The sequence below is a fragment of the Electrona antarctica genome, assembly GCF_951216825.1.
Source record: "Electrona antarctica genome assembly, chromosome: 9".
Classification (NCBI taxonomy): domain Eukaryota; kingdom Metazoa; phylum Chordata; class Actinopteri; order Myctophiformes; family Myctophidae; genus Electrona; species Electrona antarctica.
Genome location: NC_136790.1, coordinates 24372354 through 24398779, shown reverse-complemented (window position 1 = coordinate 24398779; position 26426 = coordinate 24372354). Strand labels below are relative to the sequence as shown.

General features: G+C 44.5%; 1 protein-coding gene across 2 annotated transcripts in view; it reads right to left on the bottom strand.

Moving 5' to 3' along the window:
• Positions 1–755: 755 nt before the first annotated feature.
• The window catches only part of sox13 (SRY-box transcription factor 13), a 36891-nt gene continuing 11220 nt past the window's right edge, over positions 756–26426 (bottom strand). Inside the window, exons 2-14 of one of the 2 annotated variants that reach the window (XM_079509427.1) lie at positions 19392–19581; positions 18499–18601; positions 16719–16805; positions 15812–15984; positions 14575–14643; positions 11897–12011; positions 9826–9899; positions 8597–8741; positions 8320–8420; positions 6955–7060; positions 6661–6831; positions 5243–5459; positions 756–2868 (exon numbers count right to left, since the gene is read on the bottom strand). In XM_079509427.1, the coding sequence (XP_079365553.1) occupies positions 2592–2868; positions 5243–5459; positions 6661–6831; positions 6955–7060; positions 8320–8420; positions 8597–8741; positions 9826–9899; positions 11897–12011; positions 14575–14643; positions 15812–15984; positions 16719–16805; positions 18499–18601; positions 19392–19580 (1827 nt within the window). In that variant the 5' untranslated portion in view covers position 19581 and the 3' untranslated portion in view covers positions 756–2591. The remainder of the gene's footprint in view (positions 2869–5242; positions 5460–6660; positions 6832–6954; positions 7061–8319; positions 8421–8596; positions 8742–9825; positions 9900–11896; positions 12012–14574; positions 14644–15811; positions 15985–16718; positions 16806–18498; positions 18602–19391; positions 19582–26426) is intronic. The other variant, XM_079509428.1, reaches the window with a different exon arrangement.

The following is a 26426-nucleotide window of genomic DNA, read 5'->3' as shown; positions in this document are numbered from 1 at the left end:
TAGTAGGAGGGGCCTATTTTACAAAAAATGCCATAAATCACGAACGGAATGTCCAATCCATCCCAAATTTGAATCACATGTTGCGGGTCGTTGAATCAACCAACTACCAAAAGCAATTCTATTTTTATCCATAGGGGGCGCCGCGAATGCGAAAAATTTAACCATTTGTAGCCAAAACATGGTTTTTGGGGGCATAAATCCCTTACAATACTTACACATGATCACATGTGTGACTTGAAATTGTAATTGGCTAGCAATATCAGTGGGAGGGGCATATGTAAGCCACTGCGGCAACCACACTTTGCAATTTTTTTAAATTGCGACCTTTCTAGTTCTCTTTAACATTGGAATCCATAGCATAGCTAGTTCACTATCTGCTATGTTTATTTTCTTAATGCAGCAGCTAGGTCTCAACTATGGTGGCTTGTTTTGGGAAAGCTGGAGACTTGGGGAGGAATCAGGTTTAATTTATTATAATTATTATTATAATTAAGTATTTTCTGAAATTTGTCAGTATAGTCTCCTGCCATCAACAAACATTTAGCCTAACAAATGCTTTCATCAAGTAAACCCCACACATCACAATACTGTTGACTTTTCAGTACAATGAATGGACAGAAGATTGGAGGCTACAGTGTTCCTGGAACCTCGGTATTTGTTGCACCTTTTTATTATGCCTCTTCATAACCTTTAATTGTAGCCCCAATCATGGGATTATTAACTCGCACAGTAGCCAAAATAACTCACTCGCAAAATGCCATTAACACAACCAATTTATTGTCGTCCAAAACGGGGAGGGGGGAAAAAACTTGGAGAACATACAGAAAATGTACACCTTTAAATTACACAGGCTCATATAAACAAAATAAAGTCTCTATCTATATTTACATCAGCAGGTGTGACAACGGGTGACTCCTCAGCATGGTTTTCCACTAGGGTAAGATACTATTTATCTCTGAGAACTCCCGACTTCTATACACAAACCCTGGTATCTTTACTCCCAACATTTCCCCACGTTGAAACTGGTACACTTAAGTGAAAAAAAAGGTAAACTGACAGTCCAAAGGGCATTTACAGCAGTGTGACAAAAATATGTTTTTGCTATTACAATAAGGACCGACCCTGCCCAGTCACCTGAGCCCCATCTCCAGCGCTGCATCCATCACAAAGTGCTTTCCAACTACTGATAAAACGGCCTCATCTCCAGCATGATTGAAACGTATTGACGAACCAGTGAGCATCTCCATCATGTTGATGAAACAAGAAAAAGAAAAACATGAGGAATCAGGGCCTCAAGTCCCGAGGCGGGGTGGGGGGTGTTAACACTTCAGGAGATAATAATCACACCCAACGGTTTCAGAGGAGGCAGCGGGACACACAGACGCAAGGTTCGCAACATGACCGCAGTCAAACACTCAAAGAAGCACACACAGAGGTATATATTAAAAAAAGGTGGCAAGGCTGATCGCAACCACACACACACACACACACACACACATACATATTAGCATGTACACAGCTCAAGTATGGATGTAATGAGAGCGAGAAGTGAGTCTCAAAATTTTGTTTTACAATTTGCAAGTGCAAGAAAAATGTACCTTGACTACCGAGCTGGCTCACCAGAAAACAAGGTGTTTTTTTAAACCAAATTTTTGCACAGAGGCATGCCATACTGCTTTCACCCGTCCAAGTGCTATAATCGGATCAAAAGACAGAATGTGCAGATGAGGACAGGCTCACACTATGGTAAAATGCAAAATTGAGTGTGTTTTGGAAATGGGAAGCATGTCCAGTGTCACTGCTGTTTGCCTTTACACAGGGAATACCAACCCCATGTCAGATTTAAGGTAGGTCTGCAATTTCTCAGTGAGTGGTGGCCAGCAGGGGGCAGCACTCTCACACTGATAAACAACCAAATCTACTGTATCAGTATTGTTGCTGCTACTTTGGCTGCTACAACTGTAGATTGGCCTTTAGACAGGCGGATGCTGGGTTTGTATAGAACACGGGGGGAAAATAAAATAAAAGAAATCCCTCTGGTAGTTTCTCCAAAATGTACTGCTCTCATGTTTCATACATAATTATGACCTGAAACCCCAACCTAAGGTAATGACAATTAACATTTCCCTAGTCTAATGACATCGCAAAAGGTGCTTTTCGCAGACAGTGGGGAAAAATGTGTGATGAGTGTCGGGGCAAGAAGGCGTTAAGGGATAAATCTACTGTGTTATGAACAAAAACAGCTTATGATGAGAGGGGGACAATCATTAATTACAAGAGCGTGTTGTATGTGTGCGTGTTGAAGGGAGTGCTAAACTGGAGATTGTACTAATTTACAAGGGAGTGAGTAGTCTCTTCTCTCTTCAACCACCAAATGTCTTCACTCTCATCATAGAGAAGGGCAGAGTTTTCCATTGTGTGGACTGGACACCGCTTTCACAGTCCTAATGTTTGTATTTCTCTGATGATGGTCAGTCTATGAAGAGAGCACACACTACCTCCCTCACCTCTCTCTCCCCCTCCTCTGTCCTCTCTGATCTCTTGATTTCTCATACTTCTCTCTCTCTCTCTTTCTACGTCTCTCCCTCTCTTCAGTCGGTCAGGAGCACCAGCTCTCCCTCGCTCCGCTCTCCTCCATCACTCTCTCCTTCGCTGTACGGCGCGCTCGCTCTCTCCCGTTCCCGCTCTCTGGGCAGCGGGGTGGGCGTGGCTTGACCCTCAGCTCGTCGCGGAGGCGGGGCTTGGGGCATGTAATGCTCCAGCAGCGCAGGGTGGAACGGCATGGTCGCCATGGAGACGGACCCGGTGCCACTCGGGTACTGGCCGTCGCCAGGCGGCGCATAGTGCATCTGCTGAGGCTCCGACTGGCTGAAAGACGGGAAACAGACAGAGACATTTCACATGACTAAATATATCTCTGCTGTCGGGAAGAAACCACCTAACTCCAAAATGTTCATTTTTCAGGAAATTAAAAATATAACATTTTCAGGAAATTAAGAAAATCTTATATTTTCAACTCAACAAATGCCTCATCAAAGTTGGTGTTGTGAGTTAATATATTGACAATTACTTGCATGAGAGGGGGAACGGTGGTGGAGTTAGTTGCTTTAGCAGACAGTTTGAGGCTCCAATGGAGTTAAGATGAGGCTCCAATGGAGTTAAGAGGTTTTGTCCAAAGCGTTTTTTACTACTTTCCATTGGTTCAATATTTTCGAAACAACACACAGACGAATTATCTTCTTTGACTTACAGGAAAGCTAGGAAACCTTGTATCGTTTCTGAACATAAACGTACAAATAAAGCCCAGATAAATATTTCAGTATTAGGTAGCGTAAACACTAAAAAGGACCACCTTCTTACATACCGTAAATGCATTTTAGACCTGAGACTGATTCTAAAAACGCCTTCTAAAATCCTGACCTGAAAATGTTTTCTGAAAAACTTTCAAAAACAAACATGTTGTTATAATTCTTCTTTGTTTGCTGTTTTATACTCTCCGTTTGCTCTTTCTTGCACTCTTTATTCTATCCCTTTGCTTGCTGTGTTTGCCGTTTGCTGCTGTTATCTATGCTGCTGCATTGACTGAAGGAAGGCAAACAAAAATAAGTTTTACTCTTATGTACCTGTACACAAGATGTAACAATAAAGTACAACGTTGAACCTTATATATCTAGCAACAGCTAACGCCCCGGATTTAAAGGTATAACAACGCATAGGTGTTCCCAGTCTTATTGGGTTAAACCCTATGAGAAATGACTAAAATGCGATGGCATTGCACTTTTAAAAGTTGAAAATAGTTTAATTGTTTAGAAATGCACTTATGACGTGGACTGCTTTATATCAGCTGTACAATCCATGACTGTACACAAATGCAGAACTGCTCATCCAAGCGGATGTTCTCCTATGCCCCGCCATTGGCCACCGAGGTTCCCACAAACCAGACTACCACAGGCATCCCTCTTCCTCTTCTGCCAAACAAAACGGTATTATAAACCTAGTATTAGCTAATATAATGACATTGTATTTGTATCGTATTCTTATTGAGAGAAATGGAAGTCCCGCAGTTCAATTACAGCAGTAGTTTTTTAGGCTACAACGTTTCGGTATATTATGACGAACGTTGTAGCCTAATAACCTACTGCTGTAAGTGAACAGTGTGCGGGACTTCCATTTTTCTCATGTTGCAGTGGTTGCCTGTCCCAGGAGTTATGCAAAATTACTTTTCTCTACTATCGTATGTTTATTAAATTCACTGTGGAGTTGTATTTTCTTAAAGTCAGGCCTATTAAATGACTGTCCTTTTTTGTCAGGGCTGATATGGTGGACTTTAGTGGTTTGTTAATATATCGCAATTAATGAGCAAGTTGTGGAGCAGCAGTGTGACCCATAAGCATGCAGCCGTGGCCGGGCAGCAGAACTGAGAGGTGTGCTCGTCTCTGGCAGCTGGTCTATAAGATCAATATATTTTAGGTGATAAATATGCCATACAATTGCTTAATCTTTATAATTTCTAGGCCACGATTTTTTGTAATCCTGGGCGCTACTCTCCCTCTGCCAACCTGGGGAGAGCCCCGAACTGAGCTCATGCTTCCTTCAATGCATGAGGAGTGAGCAGGCCGCTTCTTATCGCCTGACATGGGGGAGTTTCTCCGGTATAGGTACATATTATTCCAACCAGTTCCTTTCCCCTCGATCAGGCTGACCAGGGGGAGGCAGGATAGAGACCAGGATTACTGCATATTTTTGGTGAGGGTGCCTACCCTAGGGGACATGGGGTGACCATGCAAACTCCACACAGAAATGTGGAGAGAAATGCATAGATGTGAGGCTACCGACTGCACCATCGTGCCCCCTCGGTTTCTCAATCTTGAGCATCCACATCTACACTTATTTGTTTACACTTTGTATTTTTGTTTTCAAAATTCAGTATGTTCCATATCAAGCTATTGAGTTGCAAAGCTCCAGAGCCCATAAGATGAGCTAAACTCGCCTAGGGTGGGTGGGGGTGATGGAGCGGAGTGTGCTCTTCTTCAAAGAGAGAGAGACTGATAAACAGTGCATGCTGCAGCATTATGTCTCCAGTTTGTTTGACTTCTCAAAAAAAAAGCAGACAGTTGAGTGCAGTTTGTTTACTGTGGAAAGGCTGAGCACTTTTGTCTGTCAGGGACACGTTGTGTTGAATTATCTCGCCTAACTCCTGTGCCGGCCTTATTTATTGTTTCTCTCTACACGCGTTTGTTACCTGTGCGCATAGGTAGCTCTCTGCTCCTGTCTGCGGTTCTTCATCATGGCCTTGTACTCGCCCACCCGGAGTCTGCGGCCCTCCACTATGCACGTCCTCTTGGGCCGCGGCTTGTACTTGTAGTCTGGGTAACGCTCCAGGTGCTGCCTGCTGAGCCGCGCCTGCTCCTCATAGTAGGGCTGCTTCTCCTGGTTGGACATGGACTTCCACCTGGAGCCTGGAGACGAGGCCAGACAGAAAACATAGATGAGAAGACAGCGCTCATAAAGAAAACGCTTTAGGGTCGGTCATAGCTGTTATTTGGTTAAAGAGGCTGCTTCGGAAACAGAAGGTCCTAGGTTTGATTCCCGGCCCCAAGGTTTGGTGTGTCAAGGTTTCCATGAGCAAGACACAAACCTTTATTGCGCCCCCTGAGTGCTCATTAGAGCTATCAGAGCAGCTAGCAGGTGAAGCTAAAATAAATTAATTCAAATAAAGTCCCCCACAGGATTAACCAGGTCTCCCCTTTCCTATAGTTCCCTTTTTTAAACACTGTTAATAGGTTTTGACTGGGAATGTGCTTGAAATCCTTGCATTGTGTATGTTTGAGGGAGGGGTGGGGTGGGGGAGACTCTGCACAATGGAAAGGAATGTGAGTGTTTGGTCAGAGGAAAGGGGTGCGGGCCTGCAAGGGAAAGCACTAGCAGGTGTGTGATCATTCCCTCCCATGGCAAACTGTACCACCAGAGGCACAAAGAGACTACTGAAGTTGTGTGGTGTACATACCGTTTAGTGGGAGTTCACCCAGTGTGAAGGAGTGTAGAGTACATAGGGGGGGAGCTCACACAGTATGAAGGAGTGTAGAGTACATAGGGGGGGGGGGGGGGCTCACACAGTATGAAGGAGTGTAGAGTACATAGGGGGGAGCTCACACAGTATGAAGGAGTGTGGAGTACATAGGGGGGGAGCTCACACAGTATGAAGGAGGGTGGAGTACATAGGGGGGGAGCTCACACAGTATGAAGGAGTGTGGAGTACATAGGGGGGGGAGCTCACACAGTATGAAGGAGGGTGGAGTACATAGGGGGGGGGGCTCACACAGTATGAAGGAGGGTGGAGTACATAGGGGGGGGGGGGCTCACACAGTATGAAGGAGTGTGGAGTACATAGGGGGGGGAGCTCACACAGTATGAAGGAGTGTGGAGTACATAGGGGGGGAGCTCACACAGTATGAAGGAGGGTGGAGTACATAGGGGGGGGGGGGCTCACACAGTGTGAAGGAGGGTGGAGTACATAGGGGGGGAGCTCACACAGTATGAAGGAGGGTGGAGTACATAGGGGGGGGGGGGGGGCTCACACAGTGTGAAGGAGGGTGGAGTACATAGGGGGGGAGCTCACCCAGTATGAAGGAGTGTGGAGTACATAGGGGGGGAGCTCACCCAGTATCTTGCTGATGGAGGAGTTGTGCATGTCGGGGAATGCCTGGAGGATCCTCCTGCGTTCGTCCTTGGCCCAAACCATGAAGGCATTCATCGGCCTCTTGATGTGACCAGAGGTGGGTGGCGCCCGGGCTTCAGCATATCCCCCAGCACCAGGGGCTGACAGGGGGCCTACAGAGACAGAGGGAACAAAGGTCAGGGGATCCACACATCCAAACTACCTGCACCGTCGTGTCGGTGGCGTGTGTTATGGTTCCAGAGGTTGCTTTATTTCCACTGCATTTTGAAACCTACCCTCAGAATCACTGCTTAGGCGGTCCTCAGTGGAGCGCATGTTTTGTCCCTTGTCACAGTGCTCCGGGTGGGATATCCGCTCACTGTGAAGCACGTCCTTATACTCCTATGGTGGAAATAACCGTTAGATAAGACAGTAAAAGTGCACACATGTTCGCACCAACATAGATTCTCACACACGCATAAAAACAAAGAAAGGAAATTATTTGAATGTGAGGGCAGTAAAATATGTTTGCCTGCTGCAGTAAATGCGTTCTATCAGCGCTATTTAAGGTAAAGAAGCCACGTGCCTGTCATATCAGCCACGGTTTTAAATTCAGAGCCGTAAATGCAAAGAAAGGAAATAATGAAGCCACACAGGAGGAAGAATGGTGTTTATTGTCCAAGAGAGCAGAGGGGAAAGGAGGAGGAGGCAGGGAGGAGAGAATAGGAGGGTGTAAAGGAACAGAACAGAGGGAAGGCATGCAATGTCGCCACCTTTGAACATGCAAAAGCACCACGCAATCAAACGACCGCGTCTGGCTACTTCACACATTTTCTAAAACACTGTTATTACTTCTGTGCGGCACAGATAGCAGCACAGATCGAACAAATGGATTCGTGTCATCGAATAGATGAGGCAGCAGGGGTGTAAAACCTGATATTTGGAACAGAGGCTCGATCAGAGCCGTGTAAGGAGGACAGCCCGCAACTGTGTACTGTACAGTATAACAGTAATACTGTGGACAAAGACAGAGGGGCAGGTGGCTCAGCTCAATGCCACGCAGGGACCTTTGTGAGTCGGCAACAGCTGTTGCTCTGCAGTGTGTGGCTGCCTCTGAGGCTGGTGGCCATTAAAATAATAAATAATAAATAATAATAATAATAATAATAATAATAATAATAATAATAATAATAATAATAATAATAATAATAATAATAATAATAATAATAATAATAATAATAAACTGAAACAGAACAATAGTGCAAAAAAATGTATGGTCTGGGACACAGCCTAATTAGAATGTTTAATGTTTAGTCTTTGGTACATTTACGTTTGCAGTAATGCAAAACAAAGCAAGTCCTACACACAAAGCTTCCACGCTGTAGTCTGTTGGAGTGACAGAGAATAGAACTTCCTATTGATGGTTTCGAGTTGCTTCAAGTTGCGAGCTGTCTGCAGTAGTGCATGTGTGTGTGTGTGCGTGCGTGCAAGTTCTCTAACTGAGACATTCTTTAGTCTGTTGCTATCATAGCAGGAACACAGCTTCATGTAATCCTAAACCTGACCTTTGACAAGACCCCCTGCATATCCCTCTCTCTCGCCGTCTCCTTCTTTCTTGTAAAAGAAAAACATCGTAGTGTAGAAGACAGACATTGGCTCACCATCTTGCTACTACTGTCTCTCCCTCCGTTCCGGTGGCTTCTCAGGAGTTGCTGGGCATCATGGATGGCCTGACTGACCACATCCCCATCTCCTAGAAAACCTGGAGAAGAGGAAAAAAGAAGGAGGGGTACAAATTTAAGTATTGATGAATAGGAACACATACCTTTGCCATCTCCTACACCCAAAGTTTCTGAGACCAGCCTGCCCCTGATGCCTGCCAAGTTAGTTTCTAGAAATTGATTTTGAGAGTACAGCAGCACAGCAGGTAGTACTCACTCAGGGCTGAGCGCTGGGGGCTGTGCGACAGCCCTCCGTCTCTGTGGATGTCCCTGGCTCTGTAGGTCCCCAGTGAGCCCATATCAAAGCTCTGCGGGCTGGGTACCTTGGGCTTGGAGGTCAGGTTTAAGGGCTGACTGGCTTCCTACAGTAAAACACAATCCCACACAGGGCGGCAGATGATCAAGGTGGGGCACACACATACACACTCTCTCTCTCTCGCTCTCGCATGTGTAAACACACACGCATGCACGCACAATAACAAAGAGCAGGGCGTGTATGTATTCTGACTATGCGTGGCGGATTTGGCATGTCAGAGCATATCTGTCACACCTTTGTAGTCTTTCTCACTTTTGTCTTGGTATTCAGGCCTTTTCCCTTCTCTTCCTTTTGTTTATTTAAGTTGTGTTGGCCTACCTCCCACTTGAGAACTAGCAGGGCAAACAGCGCACACGCACACGCGCACGCGCACACACACACACACACACACACACACACACACACACACACACACACACACACACACACACACACACACACACACACACACACACACACACACACACACACACACACACACACACACACACACACACACACACACACACACACACACACACACACACACACACACACAATTGTAATAAGGGTGTGGTGTATTAGGTGATGTTTTCGACTGTCCCAGTTACCAGAAAGTGTTGCTTCTCTTCTCTTTGCATAGCAGAGGGCCACTCCAAACATATGGAAACACCTTATTCTAGAACCCCCCCCCCCCTTCACAAGGCAGTATTACTGACTGGTCCAGTAGGCCAATGGTTCTCAAACATTTTCCATGTCGAGGACCCCAAAATGAATATGTACTTGGCCCCATCCTAAAAGAAGCGAGGGACACCCATGCAAGATGTGTGTTGTTTAAGTGGTTAAACTGCATTTAGCTGGGGATGCCCTGGATCGAGGGTTAAACTGCATTTAGCTGGGGATGCCCTGGATCTCCCCGGACCCCACGTTGAGAACCACTGCTATAGCCCAATGCCGATGGAAAGCAATAGCTGTACTCCAGGCAAATCATCTTGACCCCTGCGGTAAGAATTTGCATATTTAAAGACCTCAGGAAAGGAGTTTGTTTAAACTAGCTCAATATTTGGATAACTGAGACATGTTAGTTAGAGGTTTAACATGCCAACTTGCATTCAAAATAAACAAAAAAGCGATGGAAGCGGCTGGAGTACCTGACGAAAGGAACCACTGCTTCTCTTGACGGAGGTGGAGTGAGGACTGGACAACAGCTGCATGGGATAGTCCACTGTTACATGAGAGAGAGAGAGAGAGAGAGAGAGAGAGAGAGAATTTTGCTGAGCACGCCACATAAAGCTCCTGTGAATTGAATTGTATTGTTTTACTTGGTGTGCATTCTTCTTTCCTAAAGTGAAAGTGTTTTCTTGTCTTTTTTTTTGTTTAGAAGGCCAAAGGCATCCCTCTTTCTAGCTCAAATGGCACGGCAAGTTTATTTGTATATCAAACTACAACAACGACGAGGCAATTCAATGTGCTTTACATAAAAAACAATGATATAATAGGACAGATGGAGATTCGTGTTTAACCAAAAGATCAATGTCACATAAATGCCCTGTCGTGTCGTACGATAGCCAAGCTATAAGCCCACAATGCGTCACATCCTCGCCGATTTGTGGGCTTGTAGATCGGCTATTTTCAGCGAATGATGTCATCAAGCGACGGAGCATAAATTAAGCATTAATCTCCTCCAAGTGGCAGTGCTACATCCATCTACATATCTTCCTGACACATTCCACACAACCTGAAGTTCTGTGTACGCTTTCATGTCACCAAACTCCTTCACAAATGCACAACTTGCGCACGCACACACGCACAGCACACACCTTCACACACACACACACACCTTCACACACACACACACACACACACACACACACACACACACACACACACACACACACACACACACACACACACGTTTTCACTCTACACTAAATATATTTTCCAAAAATAGCCAATCTACAACCCACTGTGAGGTTGATCAGCTATTTTTGGAAAATGTCCGCCCCAGAATAAGGACACCACTAGTACATTGAACAGTACTAATTCTGCTTGCAATGTTTCAGAATATGGCCTTAGTGTCTTTTAGGACTGGATATAAAAAACACAAAGTTGCCTCTAACGACAGCTTTTAACACATAAAGAAAGGTTGCACAAAGCTACCTTATGGCTAGACAACGGCAGCGCTTCTACAGCCCACAAACTAGACTATATGAAAGAGTGTGTGTCTTATTTGGGAGGTTCTATCCAAAACGCTGTTCACCTGAAGCTTACATTTCTGGCTCAGTAAAGGCTCTTTTCTAAGAGACCTTGAGTTAAGGAAGCCTATATATACGTATGAGCAGCTGCTAAAACCACTCAGACATTCTGGAGAGCTGACACATTGCGGAACAAAGATGGCATACAGACAACAATGTGGCGGGCAACAACATTTTGACAAAAGAAAGGTAGCCTTCAAAGGTTGTGGTCCTAACAACAACACAACCAACTCTGTGCACTCAAATACAAGTAGTAGAGGAGGAATGCACAGCATCATTCCATCTAAAGCAGCATTCTATCTAAAATGGCAACAACCCTCAAGCATACCAAGTACTGACTGAACCCATCCATGGGTTATGTTCTCTAGGGCTGCAACTGTTGACTGAACTAATCGGCTTAATTCATTATAAAGAAATATAATAATAACTGATAATTTAATAAAAAAATCACACCCGTGTGAACTGAGTGGTGCAACAGTGACGTCACACACTAACCATAGCAACCATGCTCCTTTTTTGAGTGGACAGGTACACGAACATACAGACAAAGCTGGTTGTTGGAGTGGTTTGCACCACTCAATAATCGATAATGAATTGATCCCTCATTATTGTGCAGCCCTACTGTTCTCTGAGCTCTTTTCACTGGCATGTATGTTCAATGGAAGGGGTTGAGACAACAGATGTCCAGGTGTCCTTGATGGCAAAGATAAGTGATGAAAGACGTGGCAAAGCTCTAATTGACTGCTGAGGAATAGTCTTGGATAATAATAGAAAATGGAATAGCATTGACCAAAACAAAAACTTGACCAACGACACATTTTATTATTTTCCAGCAAGGAACTCTATCTCTGTGAGTAAACTTCAACTTCATGATAACCATGAGTCATCATTTCAAAGCAAATTCTAATTGAAAGCATTTGTTTCTTTAATCATTTTGCAATGATAGGGGATATGACTTGTGACTGACCTGGCTTGCAGGGGATTGGCTGGAGTGGCAGGGTCATCTGGGAGTCAGAGGTCACCGGTAGGGGCTGCGTGTTGTGGTGGAAAGCCGGAATCATTACGTAGGGCATGTTCACCTGCTGGGACGGGTCAGAAGGACATACTGTATGTCACTCATATGTCACTCATCTCACAACACCTTCTTCACAGTACAGCAGTGTTGATTTTGACAGCATATTTTGAGCTAGTTTTAGTCTGTTTTTTGAAGATTTGTTTTATAATATTTATATTTCAGTCATCTGAAATGTTTTTCCTTTTAAGGCCTATTCATACTCCAGTTTTAGGTGATAAAGTGACCACTGAAAACTACAACATGACATCACACCGTGGTGGTAAGACTACAACATGACATCACACCGTGGTGGTAAGACTACAACATGACATCACACCGTGGTGGTAAGACTACAACATGACATCACACCGTGGTGGTAAGACTACAACATGACATCACACCGTGGTGGTAAGACTACAACATGACATCACACCGTGGTGGTAAGCGACTCACCGCTCACCAAAACACATCTCTCTGTTTTTACTAACCATCGTTTCGGTGGTCACCTTATCACCTAAAACTGGATTATGAATAGGCCTTAAGTCTAGTTTTGGTCAACTAAATATAATAATTTAGTCGACTAAATCTACAGATGATTTAGTCGACTAATATGTATTTTGGCAGGCCTTGATGTCGTCGTAATGCCTGATTTTACTCTTGGTTGCAAAAATAGCCGATCTACGAGCTCACAACGCGTCGCAGTGTGACGCATTGTGAGCCCCAAAGTTATGTTCATATTTTAGCACATAAACATCTGTCTCTGATGAATACTTAATGAATAATCACAAGCCCAGTGATAAAATACCTCACTACACCATTGAAAGATTTCACAGTATCCACAATTGGCAGCAGTGCTAAAAGTAACGTGCATATTTTTGGCAACACAATTCAGAAAAAAGCAGATCAAACAAAAAGCCTGTCTACAGCAGCAACCTGTGTGATAATTTTGGTTGTGACGTTAAATAATGAGGCACATGTGCTCACGCGCTTCTTAACGTGAATAATCACTGGCCTGGCAGCTGAATAAGTAAGTAAGTAAGAAACATTTCACTAGTTTCACCGGCCTCCTTACCCACCGGCATTCATCAGAACAACCATGTACCATGTACAGTGATGGGACAATTACAACAAGACTGTCAGAAGATCCAGATTTGGTATATTTCCAAATGTGGAGAACTGCTGCTGTGAGGGCAGACTGACACCAGTGCAATGTGGAATATCAGATGACAGGCGTAGAGAGTAGCAACTTAGCAAGACAAGACAACTGTGCCTGCGCTCAAGATGAGATAAGTTATGATCAACTTTAAACCCAGGGAGGGCACTTGAATAACACAGAGGTAACGTTTTTAAACCTGTCCACCCCCAGAGTCTAAGGATTCAAATCCACATAGGGCTTGATAACATAATGTCCATATTGTTATTTTTTATATTGTGAAAGTCTTCCCTCTAATTGTACTACCCAAGGGGGGGGGGGGGGGGGGGGGGGGGGGATCACGTTTAATCAGATCATTGAATGGTCTCAGTAGCATCTACTGACCTTCCAAGACCTTCCAAGTAGCCGTGATCAACTCACAGAATGCACCTACTGAGATCTTGGAAGGTCAGTAGACGGCTACTGAAACATGATTTTGTCCCTTTCAGTGCATTGATAGCATTTGAACCGGGTGGTCTGTTAGGGTTAGAATGTCCTATAGATATAGATAGATAGGAGGTATCTTTGTGAGCAACAGTCCCATTGACTGATCACACCATGACAAAACAGACCAATGATGATGATATTCTCATATCAAATCAGGTATTAAATATCTCCCCTCCTATATTTTCTTTTCCAGTGCTTGATTCTAGAATTCAGTCGAAGTTCAAAACTTTAAGTTTCTCTTGAAGTGCTTTTTGACTAAGATGCTGTGATGGACTAGTTGGTTGTCAATGTTTTCTTTTATTTTTAGCTGAAGGTGAAAGAGTAGAAGAGTAGTCTTCCACCTCAATAGTATGCTCTGAGACATCATGCTTACTTCCACTTTACATCACAATCGTCCTAATCCGCCCGTATCCATCAGTATCCATCATCATTAACCTAAAAATCGGAACTGATGTGTAAATATTCAACTATTGCATAGATATCAAGTCACGTTTAAATGTCCAATGTTTATTCACAGTAAGACTTGCCTCTGTTAAACCACATCAGCTGATTGTGCACAGTTTGTCTTTCATACTATCATGATGTAACGTTTCAAGATCAGTCCCTCGCTTCTACTGTCAGGTCAAATCCAAATACAATTCTGAGATGTGTCTGAAGGTTTGTGTCTGCTAAATGCCTAAATTGTAAATTGTAAATTGTAAGGTTTAGATGTAATGTGTGCCAGACTGCCAGTGTAGTGAAAGTAAGCAAGTGACAGATTACAGACGTACTCATGTCTGGGTAACTAAGTGATTTAGAGTTTTAGGGAGAATACTAATGGAACCGCAGCAATAGTATCTCCCAACTTGTCACGTGTCCAGCCACTGAGATGCCTGCCTGTTCATTTCAAACAAGGGCGATTTTTGCTTCATGAAATGAGTCTGAAGGGCTGATGGCTGAGGGCTGAACTGACCTGTATCTGCTGTTGCAGCAGGTTGATTTTATGTTGCTGCTGGATGAGTTGTTGTTGCTGCTTGGCTATCTGAAACACATGACATCAATATGTTCACTAGAGGACCACAGCTTTAAATACAACATTACAAACACCATTTCTCAGCAAGGTACACACACACACCACGCAGGCAGGCAGGCAGGCCGGCACACAAATTATCATCCGGAAATGCGTGCGTATATGCATGTTTAAGCGTGGGAAAACCTGTTAAACATAGCCAATTGACTCTTCCTATTGCGAGTAGGCCTTTCTGGTTATTATTATTTTCTGGTGCGTCATGTTCAACTCCAACTTGCAGTCAGAACTGCAGACTCACTCCCCATGTCCCGCCAGTCTAAGAACTCACCTTCACCTCACCCCCTACATACTCACCCTTATATCCCTTCTTTTTGGTAGTTATAGTATGCAGATGAATGATGATTACTTAATGATGATGACTTTGTTATTTAGATCGTCTTGAACACACCCGTTAAGAATGTTATTTATCTAACTGTAGCATGTTGTTTGGAGTCAAACAACAACCTATCTAAATAACATTCCTAAGGCAGTCTAAACATTAGACAGTTTGATGCTGCCCTGGTATCTTAGCTTCTTTGAAGCACTACCCTGTTCTCTTTGCTCTTTATTTATGTGACAATTTATCACCTGTTGTGTAATATGCCATTTCGATTTCACATTTGCAAGTCGTTCTGGGTAACAGTGCTAAATGGATAAATTGTAAATTGATGTCACAAACCGGTAAAGGGGAGACAATTTGCTTGTCTGCGGGGGTGTCATGTTTCCGACAGAAACATGACATATTGACAGATTCCTTCTTTTAAATCCTTTGTAATAATAATAATAAAATAAAATTGTAGGAAAAAAATAGATATTTACTTGTGACCCATAAGAATGTGTGCGATAGTTTGGGAACCACTGGTGTAGAGCATAAAAATGTACCCAGGTCCAATTTCAGTCGTCTTCAGTTAACCCATTAAAACCAGGAAAGCATCTGTGTCATTTTAGACTCTACCAGCTCATATTGTGTCACTTCGTGCCGCGCTATGAGCGTTTTTACTCCTTCGAAAACAAAACGCCTGCGGTCTCCGAGGCTAATGACATATAGGAACATACGTTTTTCAAAAAACTGTTAAGATTTAGAAGACATTTTGTAGAATCGGCCTCAGGTCTGTCTATGGATGTGGAGCGCAGGCGTCACCTGTTCCTGCTGCTGTCGAGCCAGCTCCATCTGCTGCTGCTGTTTCTCCAGGAGCAGCGCGGCCATGTTCCTCTGCTCAGAGTGGGCCCCCAGTAGCTGCTCCCTCAGACCGCTCAGCTGGTTGATCATTAGCAGCAGCTGGAGCTCCTTCTCCGCAAGAGCCTCCGGTGTACCTGGAAGGACAGGCGTCGGACACAAAGTTAGCGTCAACCGCCGGAATGCGTAAGTAACCTTGAATGTCCCAAAACCGCTATACTTATCAGGAAATGGGGGAAAACATGTTTTCTGAGAGTTATTGCTTTGTCATAAGCTTTTGTTTCGATATTTCTAAAACCCACACAGACACACTTGAAGGGATATTTCACTTTCAGACATAACCAGTATTTAATCTATGGTCTTCTCCTCACGCATTAGAAAGACAAGACAGGACCAAGAATGGGTGTTTTTGATTACATATTGGTTATAATGGAGAAGGTTTGATCTAATGCATATCATGAATGAATATCAAATGTGTAAATACTGAATCAAGCAACTTAAAAACTGCCTGGGATGCTCACACAAGCCTGGGTAGCCGAAACATGTTTGAAGGTAGAAATATCCCAGTTGAACCACTCAAAAATTGCAAAAAATTGTGACACGTTGGGAGCTTGTAGATCGGCCATTGTTGCTACCTCTTGTACAACATTACAAAATGGGGGAAAAAAACATAAAAGGTTGAAACATGGAGAGATACAGGGTCTTCTTGCCCCAGCAACAATAAAAGCTGCATTTTAAAGCTGCAGCAGCCAACTTTGGAGAAAGAAAAAGAAAAGAGTAAATGGGTGGAACGTTGGGGTTCCATTGATTTTCCTTCAAAAGTCTGTGACAGAACATAGAGGAGAGGAGGTGGAGGTGACTGAGAGCTGACCTTTCAGTTGACCTCCTCCCGCAGCACTCCTATCCAGAAGCTTCTCCCTCCAGTCGGAATTCAGCAGTTTCTCAATGGTGGGCATCACTGTTAACACAGCAGAACACAGCAGACACTCAGCACAAGGTTTATGCAGCGGATGATGTGAAAAAATGGCCAAAATATTGACACATAAACTCCTGCCTGTGTCTCTCCCTAATGGCACCGATTCAAGATTCTGTGAAAACGTTGGTCATAAGATAACACTGACTAACAAAGACTACTTTCCCGAGCCCCACTTCTGTCTCCCTAATGGCGTTGATTGAAACAGACGCTTTGAGGTCCCGGAGAAAGCAGCGTGTTGTTTATCTGTCTGAGAGGAGGTTTGAGTGTTTTCGAGTGGATCGATATTTGGGCTGAGTACATTCCAAGGTCAGGTGGCGAGGTGTGCATGTGAGGAGCAAAGTCTCTTTCAAGCAACAGATGTTGAGGAAAGGTCCCCCAGGTGAAATTCAAGGTGAAAGACTTGAGGGCAGAGAGTCTCGGCTGTAGCTCAGAGAGCAGCCTTTATATGTGTGAAGCATTGAGAGAAATGAGGAAATAAACGGGAAAAAAAGAAAGAAAAAGCCTTCCCTCCTGAGGTGCACTTAGGGGGCCAAAACAACACCTCCACTCTTCCAGACGGACAGTCCTCTCTGTTGGTTATGGGTGGTGAACTGCATTGTGCCATGTTGAACAGAGGCAGAGTGCACCTCACTTAAACACAAGTATATAGATGGATTTCTTGTTTACAAAGAATTACTGGGAGTGCACATTTTGTGTGCACTGTTTTTTATATATATATATATATATATATATATATATATATAAGTTCTTGTTGACTAATAAAATGCTATTTCGAGGTTGGATTTAACCATCTCATTTTCATTAAAGTCTTTAATTTGCATAAAATATATCCTAACATTATGTATAATATAGGCTAACAACAATAGTTAATAGTCATTTGCTCAAATTAGTTTTCAGTAGAGAAATTACCAGATGCGTACTTATTCCTCACCACGAATGGATAGTGTTGGTGGTCAGCTATCATATGCCCCGATATACTGTATCTCATAGAGAAGCCCAGTTATATATACAGCCCAGTGTTTATACAAAGGAAAATCTGCATGCATACAAATTTAAGACTCCGAAGAGTGCTGCTTTCTGACCCCTAGTTGCACTCACTATTCTTCCCCCCCCCCCCCCCCCAATGTAGTCATTACTAATTCCCCCTGTATATCCCCCACTGTTGGCCTGAGGGGGAGTAGACAACCACATGCCAAGTCGAATATACATGGAGTCACGAGCCGCTTCTTTTCGCCTGACAGCGAGGAGTCTCTTTGGGACAACATAACACTTGCTCATGCCATCTTCCCCAGTTCCCCTTCCTGCTGAACAGGCACCCTGACCAACCAGTGCATGTCGTTAGTGCCGCTACAAAAAGGCAATCCCCTGCCGGCTTCCTGGCTGACCGTGAACACTGCCAACACTGTGTTTGTTGGGAACGCCCAGCCAAGCCGGAGGCATCGCTGCCAGGAATCGAACCTGGCCTGCTGCGGTCGTGGGCGAGTGTTTTACCTCTACCCAACCGTATGCGTGCATGTAAGTGTGTATGTGTATGTGTGTGAGCAACAGTGAGGGAGAGAGATTATAAAAGAGACTTGGACAAATACATACATTTGAGAGGCTGAAAGTATAACGAGTGTAAGATAAGATAGAAAGCGGGAGTGAGCACTCAAGACAGACTGCCTCCTGCCTGTACCTTCGATGAAGGCAGGCTGTCCCACTGGTCGTTCGTGGGCCCTGGTCCCCTTAAGTCCCACAGGACTCTGCCTGAGAAGAGGCTCCTTGCCTGGCGAGCCCTCCTGTCACAAAAAGAGAGACACAGTCACCCTCAGACAGTGGTCAACAAGTTCTCCACCCCAGTACTTAATAACCTTTATTTCAACTTGGACAGAGTACTGATTGAGGGGTTATAGTATAACCCCTCAATCAGTACTCTGTCCAAGTTGAAATATACTTTGAGTATAGATACCGTACCCTATATTACTAAAACTACAAGTGAAAGTTGCTCAGTCAAACTTGTACTTGATTTAAAATACTGGTTTTACTGTATTTGTTAAACTACTGCTTTAACAAAATACTTAAATGGCATGTTACCACAAGGCAATTTTAATATAAGATAAGAGTTACATAATTATGCAATTTTTTTATGATATGCGTTTATGACTCCAGAGGTAATACCGGTATACACGATTGTGTTGAGTTTTGAGGAGTTTGAGTACAAGACGTGTGTTGTGAAGAACTTGCAAATCTGTTTACTCAGAAATGAAGAACGTGGGGAGTTGCAGCGTTTAAAGGATTCAAGAGTTATTGGCCAAAACCTCCGATTTGAATAATTCAGAGCGTCTATACTGGCAGTGTGCAGTGTGCAGTGTGCACAAAGGTTTACATTGATCAGTCCAGCGATTCCCAAGATTAGCTGCGCACAGACAGACACGTCCAAATTATTTAGGTTTTCATTTCAACCCAACAATAATGTTCACACAAAGAAACATTACATGTTGTAATAGTCGTGTTGGTTTGGAGTGTAATCATTTATACTTGCCCCACCATATCTCGACCACACATCCCATTCAAATTCAATTCTCTTACCGAAGGGGAGCGCGAGAGGGGCGGGGTCAGTTGACGGGCCTCCATTGGCTGACACGCCGACCAATCGTGCCCCGGCGACGTTTTGGTGATGACTCTGCCGCCAGACTCCTCCTCCTTCAGTTTGACAGCCACCATGCTGACATCCCCGTTGGCGTGGAGATGCAGCGCTGTGGGGCTGGGCTCAACCATTCTGCAGAGAGAGAGAGAGAGAGAGAGAGAGAGAGAGAGAGAGAGAGGACAGAAGTACATGAGGTATTAGAGCGAGGCCTAACCACTGACTGTGATGCTCTAGCTCACCGTTTCCCAAACAGTGGGTTGGGACCCATATGTGGGTCGCGGACACATTTAAAAAAAATGACGGGTCCCTTTATTTGTCGTTTACTACATTTAGTTTTGTATTTCAAGACATTTTCAAAAAACGTCCCCAAAAAGTGTCCATGAATTAAAAACAAAATTCAATGATTTTCTTTTATCAAAGAAATTCCATAAATGATAAGCTCACAGCGCGGCGCGAAGCGACACGTTGTTTGTCCAATCAAAGCAGTGGGTTTCAACCAGTGGTCCGGGGACCCCCAGTGGGTCTTGAGGGGGTTCCAGGTGGTCCCCAGCTAAATTATGAAGAGTTGGTAACCAAATGCACCCTTATAGATCTTCAACTCTTGAGAACGTAAAATCATTTTACGCTCTCAGGTGTAGGAGTTACATTATTGTTAAACATTTGCATTACTTAATTTATAAGAAGTCTACACAATTCAACGTTTGCCTATAAAATATTTTGTTGTCCAACGACAACAAAATATTCAAAGTTTTGTGTCTGAGGCTAAATGTCATCAAATGGCCTCAAATGCAGAAAAGATAATGGGCCTTGATATGAAAAGGGTTGAAAACCACTGTTTTAAAGGATGAGAGGAAGGTAGAGGCCAAGGTCACGGGGTCAAGTCACAACCAGGCCTGTTGTTGCCTGTGATGCACTGCGGACCATTTCTGCATCTAAGTGCTTATAATGAAGTGAACTCAGCACAGGCTGTCTCTCATAACCTTGTGTGTGTGCATCTCGATGTGTGTGCGTGCGTGCACGTGTGCACGCACGTGAGTGCACTTTTAGGAAATTGCCAGAGTGAGTGAATAAACGAGGGTTACAGAGGAGGGACACAGACAATGCCTCCGAGAGCTAGGACTGTGAAAGAGAGCGAGAGCGAAGGACAGGTTGAGTGAGGCTGAGGTTGAAACACTGTGTGAACTTGAACAAATCAACTTGGGCTGCGTCGTGTGTGTGTGTGTGTGTGTGTGTGTGTGTGTGTGTGTGTGTGTGTGTGTGTGTGTGTGTGTGTGTGTGTGTGTGTGTGTGTGTGTGTGTGTGTGTGCGCGTGCGCGTGAGTGTGTGCGTGTGTGTGTGTGTTTTCCAAGCTCCGCTTGCAGAAGGAAAGAAAAACACGGCAGACAGCAGAACAAAACAAACAGAACACACAAGGGCAGAAAGTGCACATATATATAAAGAGGGAGAAAAAAGCCATTGTTAGAGGCGGGGAACAAAGGAAGCCAGGACAATGGGGGAGAGGCTGACAAAAGCCGCGGGCCGCAGGAAACAGCCCGGATAACAATGCCAGTGGAATGTGCCGACCAACTCGGGAACATGGGGAAAAAAATATGCGGAACGCCACCATTCTGCAGAGCGCATAATAATTAGAGCCCCCCCCCCCCCCCCCCCCGCAACACACACACACACACACACACACACACACACACACACACACACACACACACACACACACACACACACACACACACACACACACACACACACACACACACACACACACACACACACACACACACACACACACACACACACACACACACACACACACACACACACACACACACACCCCTGCCCGCATTCTGTGTTTCAATACAAAGCCACCTGCCTGGGTCCAAGGCTCTAAACATGTGTGTGTGTGTGTGTGTGTGTGTGTGTGTGTGTGTGTGTGTGTGTGTGTGTGTGTGTGTGTGTGTGTGTGTGTGTTTCCAACTATAAAACCTGAAAATCCATTTCATAAAGCTTATAGTAACTGCATAGCGCGGCATTGCATTTCACCTCTATGACTCAGGGGGGAAGGCATGTGCACAACAAATGCATTTGTCTTCAGGGTTCAAGGTTCAACCTATTAATTGGCACTTACACATACAATACAGCACCGTGTGTGTGTGTGTGTGTGTGTGTGTGTGTGTGTGTGTGTGTGTGTGTGTGTGTGTGACGTGTGTGTGTGTGTGTGTGACTGTGTGTGTGTGTGTGTGTACTGTGTTTGTGTACTGTGTGTGTGTGTGTGTGTGTGTGTGTGTGTGTGTACTGTGTGTGTGTGTGTGTGTGTGTGTGTGTGTGTACTGTGTTTGTGTGTGTGTGTGTGTGTGTGTGTGTACTGTGTGTGCGTGTACTGTGTGTGTGTGTGTGTGTGTGTGTGTGTGTGTGTGTGTGTGTGTGTGTGTGTGTGTGTGTGTGTGTGTGTGTGTGTGTGTGTGTGTGTACTGAAAGGTTCTCATTGGTCAGACGTACAGCTGAGAGGCAGTGAGAACAGAGAGGATGGAGAGCTGTTGAGTCCACAGTGCACTACAGTCAGTCACTGTGTCACCTGCGAGAGGTTGATTGCCAAACAGTGAGGGCAGCTGGGGGCTGGCAGCAGTAACAGCAACATGCTATCCCACTGGAGTTTATGACTGGGGACTCACCATCCACGCAGACTGGATTATAAAGCTCCACAAGCTGCCACAGGTGGCTTTCACACGCCTCTCTGAGGATACATGCAGCTTGTGTGCGTGTGCGTGTCCGTGTGCGTGTGTGTGTGCGTCCGTGCGTACGTGTGAGTCACCCAATGCAGAGGCATGCCTAGAATCTCAGTGACCCGCAGAGCTGTTGACAGCATGGAATGCATCAGGTATGTGCATTTGCGTGTCTGCGCGCGTGCATGTTTTAACAGTGAAAGCGCTGACTTTGGTCAGAATACACACAATGGTGTCTCACCGTGTACGTAGCAATCCAAACCAGTTGGGGTTATCAGTTCAATCGTAATATGTTACTTTAACGCAAAAGTACTTGGGCTGGCCTGGGCCGTGGCTCAGCGGTCCAGGCACCTTGGCTGGTAATCCAGTCTGGCAGTGTGCCGCGGGTTCGACTCCCGATCCCGATGGCCTTTACTGCATGTCACCCCCCCCCCCCCCCATCTCTCTCCCCATTTCCTGTCAGCCTACTGTTGTCCCTCCATAAAAAATATAAAATAAAGGCGAAAGCCACAAAAAAAGTACTTGGGCTACAGATGACAGCATCTACGCTACTTGCAGGCTCCCACAATCTAGAAATGCTTCCGGTCATACAGTCAGGAGCACGGAAGCTCTTTTGATGTGCAAATATATCCAATCAAAATGATCAAAGCATATATAGCTTGCTTATTAGCAGAAATAAAAAATAAATAAATAAGATCTAAAGATATTTCAAAATATTTTTTCGTAAACTGAAATGACCAACAGATGACTTGGATTTTAGGAGGTGTAGTTCCAGACTCCATATAGCATTCAGAGATTGTAACCTCCAACAGACCCCAAACCAGCTGTTGACAGATACAACAATAGGGCTGCCATGTTCCACCATACACAACCGGACCAGCACATACATCTGCTCCATTACGTTGGACTGACATCTCCATCTCCATTTCATTCAGAAAGCTGAACCTGTTTAGAATCTTATGTTTCCAAGTAAAGTCCTCAAAAGCCGGTAAATGGGCCCAACTGAGGGGAGAGGAGTGAGCGAGTATGGAAGGGAACATGTCTATGCACACCGATAAGATCTCCTCCTTTCCTTTGAGCACCGACAACAGTGAAACCTTACACTTCCCACGACACAAGAAACACTTCACACAAAAGCTTCAGTTACCTAACAAGTTGTAACGCGTAAAAACCCAACATTTCACCCCAGGGCATTGGCAATGCAAATCCCCTTCTGTTGTTCTTCTGTTCTTTCTCTCTCTCTGTCTATCTCTCCTTTCTTAACCCTCCCGACAGGAGCAGTTTGTTGGGTTTTACGTTGTCTTTGTCGTTTTCCAAATATTGCCCGCAGGAGAATAGCAGAGAGTACATGAAAGGCATACACAGAGAGCGAGAGAGAGAGAGAGAGAGAGAGAGGGAGAGAGTGTCAGGAGCTGGTCTGTGCCAGTTCAGAGTGGCAGGATAAAGTGGTCGACATCTAAAGTCATTCATCATTGCGAGGAAAAGAAACAAATAAAAACATTCTCATCATAAAACCAGAAGACTGACAGCTGTAATGACACTGTCAGAGACGTAGACGGAAATAGCACGGATTCAACGCACAGTGATAACATACAGACAATCGAGGACAACAAATCTGAAAAGTATCTAAATCATATCATTTAACCTTCATCGTCTTCATCACCTCACGTCCCTGACTGTAAAGAAAAACTATTTCAATATACTTCTCATTGATTTAATCGTTTGGTTTGCCGAGTGGCAAAGGAAGTAGATATTAGGTTTCAATCCTGCCGTGCAGGCATGTAAAGACAAGTGCATGCCCCATGTATAAACAAATGTTTAGGGAAGTGTTTCACACAGTTAGCAGTATTTGCTTAGTGATGTTTGACAACGTGCATCATGTACCAACGGGTATCTGATGGTGCACAGGATTGGCCCGAGCTGATGAAGTTTGTGCCAAAACAGCAGATTGAGTGGGTCGAACCCATTGAATTTACTGTCAATGCGATCTCTAAAAAAAGACAATAATTTGTGTTAACTTTAACTTCAATTAACAACATAAAAAAAAAAATCTTCTGCAAGAGAAAATAAACACCATGGACTGAAACGTGATTGGCATTACTGCTATAAATGTATTTATCCCCCCCACCCTTCAAAAAGACTTTAAGGCTACGACATCCACCCCCAGGGCTTGACCGACGGAGCTCCTCTGGACTCTGTATGAACCTATGGTAAGTGAACTGACCTGAGAGTAATGTCTGCCATGTACGTCGTAGGTCCACTGTTGCTCCCTCAGCAGGTCATATTCTACGTTAGGATTAACTCGTTCTTCTCTATCGTCTGTTATATGGATACCACCACCTACATCGTCACCACCCCCCATCTCTCCCTCAAGAGGCTGAGACAAAGGGCCTCTTCAAACACGACCAAATGAGGGCCTCATTTGCATAATTAGCACGTTGTTGCAGGTGACCCTCACTGCCAGCACCAATAACGATGGTGTAGCTCCACTCGCCCCAACAGGTGTGATGGTGACATGATAACGCCAACCATCCAGCGTGGCTGCCCGCCCACTGTCTTCCGAGCACCTTGTAACAAAGTCAGCTTTATACCTGATTAGGATTTCCTGACACCTGCATGCCGCACACAATGACATAGGAAAGTACATAGTGTGGTGTAGTACACTCACTGCACATGGTAAAAGCCAGTGTTGACTCAACTCTGAAGGTGAAAAGATTTAACTGTAAATAAATTAATAGTAAATAGACCAGATTCTACGGTGTGGGGAGGGGTAGCTGAAATATTGTGTGCGTAAAAATGTAAAAATCCTCTAATTGAGAACCCCATTGGTCTTGTTGGTGAATGCTACGGTGATGCTAGTACAGACAATGGGTTAAAAACTGCTACAATTTAATATATATTTAATATAGGTTAAAATATTTAGCTGTGACAAAACAGCTACTGTAGTATAGACAAATCCATGGATCAGTGCCCTGTAGGCCATTAAGTGCAGAATTAATGGCCTGGCCACAGCTTATCAGAGATTATGTGGGCCTCTACCTGTTCAATTTGGGTTGTTCAAAGCATTTCTTCTCCTTTCACAACAATTGCAAGAGTCCCTCTGCCTCTCCACACACAGTGGATTAGGAAGCAAGCAACAAGCTCACAGTAAAACATCTTATATCCTTCAGCTGCAATCACACAGCAGCTATAACCATGTAGTCAGTCAGTCAGTCTGTCTGTTTTTCTTTTTCTGCCTTTATTAGATAGTAAAAAGTAGTCTGACAGGAACAGTAGTCTGACAGGAAATGGGGGAGAATCAGGGATGGGGAGAATGGAACCCGCAACACAGGGACAAGGTGCCCGGACCACTACCCTAGCCATCCGGGCCAATAAGGGTGAACCTTTGATGGAAATACAATCAAATCAAACAAGAGAGTAGAGTACATAATATTTTTCACCTCCATGTGATGTCAACACACATGATGTTCTCAGAGTCAGGCCATGTAGGCCTTCATCCTTATTCCTTTCCATGGAAGGCAAGAAGACACTAGTCAGCACAGACTATATGGTCTGTCGTAACCTTGTTGTGCACCCGACCCGTCTTCAGGGTTCAAGGTTCAAGCTATTCATTGGCACTTACTTACACATACAATACAGCTGGTAGCAGTGCGACAGTGCGTCGTGGAAGCGTGCGCTTGCCTGGGTCTCTTACTCTCTTTCAGAAGATATTTTTATAGGAACAATTGATGAGAAACTTATCATGCATGCATGCACACATGTGCACAGAAACACACAAAGGTTTCTTGCATTGGTGACTGGGCCTCATTAGAGAATATGCTCTCAGGGACAGAAGTACAAAAGCTTCAGTCTCTTCCTTCCCTCCTTCCCTTCTCTTCCGCTGTTCTCTTGGCCTTTTGATGTCAAGGGTGCACCGAACGAAAGAGGCACAACAATATAGTCAAAAACTCATCAGGAATACACATGCTGTTTTCACAGGTTTCTTCTCATTTTCTGTGAACAGTGCATGCATGTGTGTTTGTCTGCAAGTGCTAAAAAGCATGCAAGTTCTAAAAAGCACGCCAGAAGCTACATGTCTTGGCAAGGTGCTGGTGTTCTCTATGGCTGTTGTTCTGCTCGCCACACATGGACAGCAGTGTTGGGAACTCCCGTGCTGCGATTGAGTGATCAAGAAGATATCACAAAGGCCTCGCCCCCCAAACACGCTCGCCCAGGGTCAACTCCGACGACCTCTGGGCGGTCACCACCAGTTATCCAAAA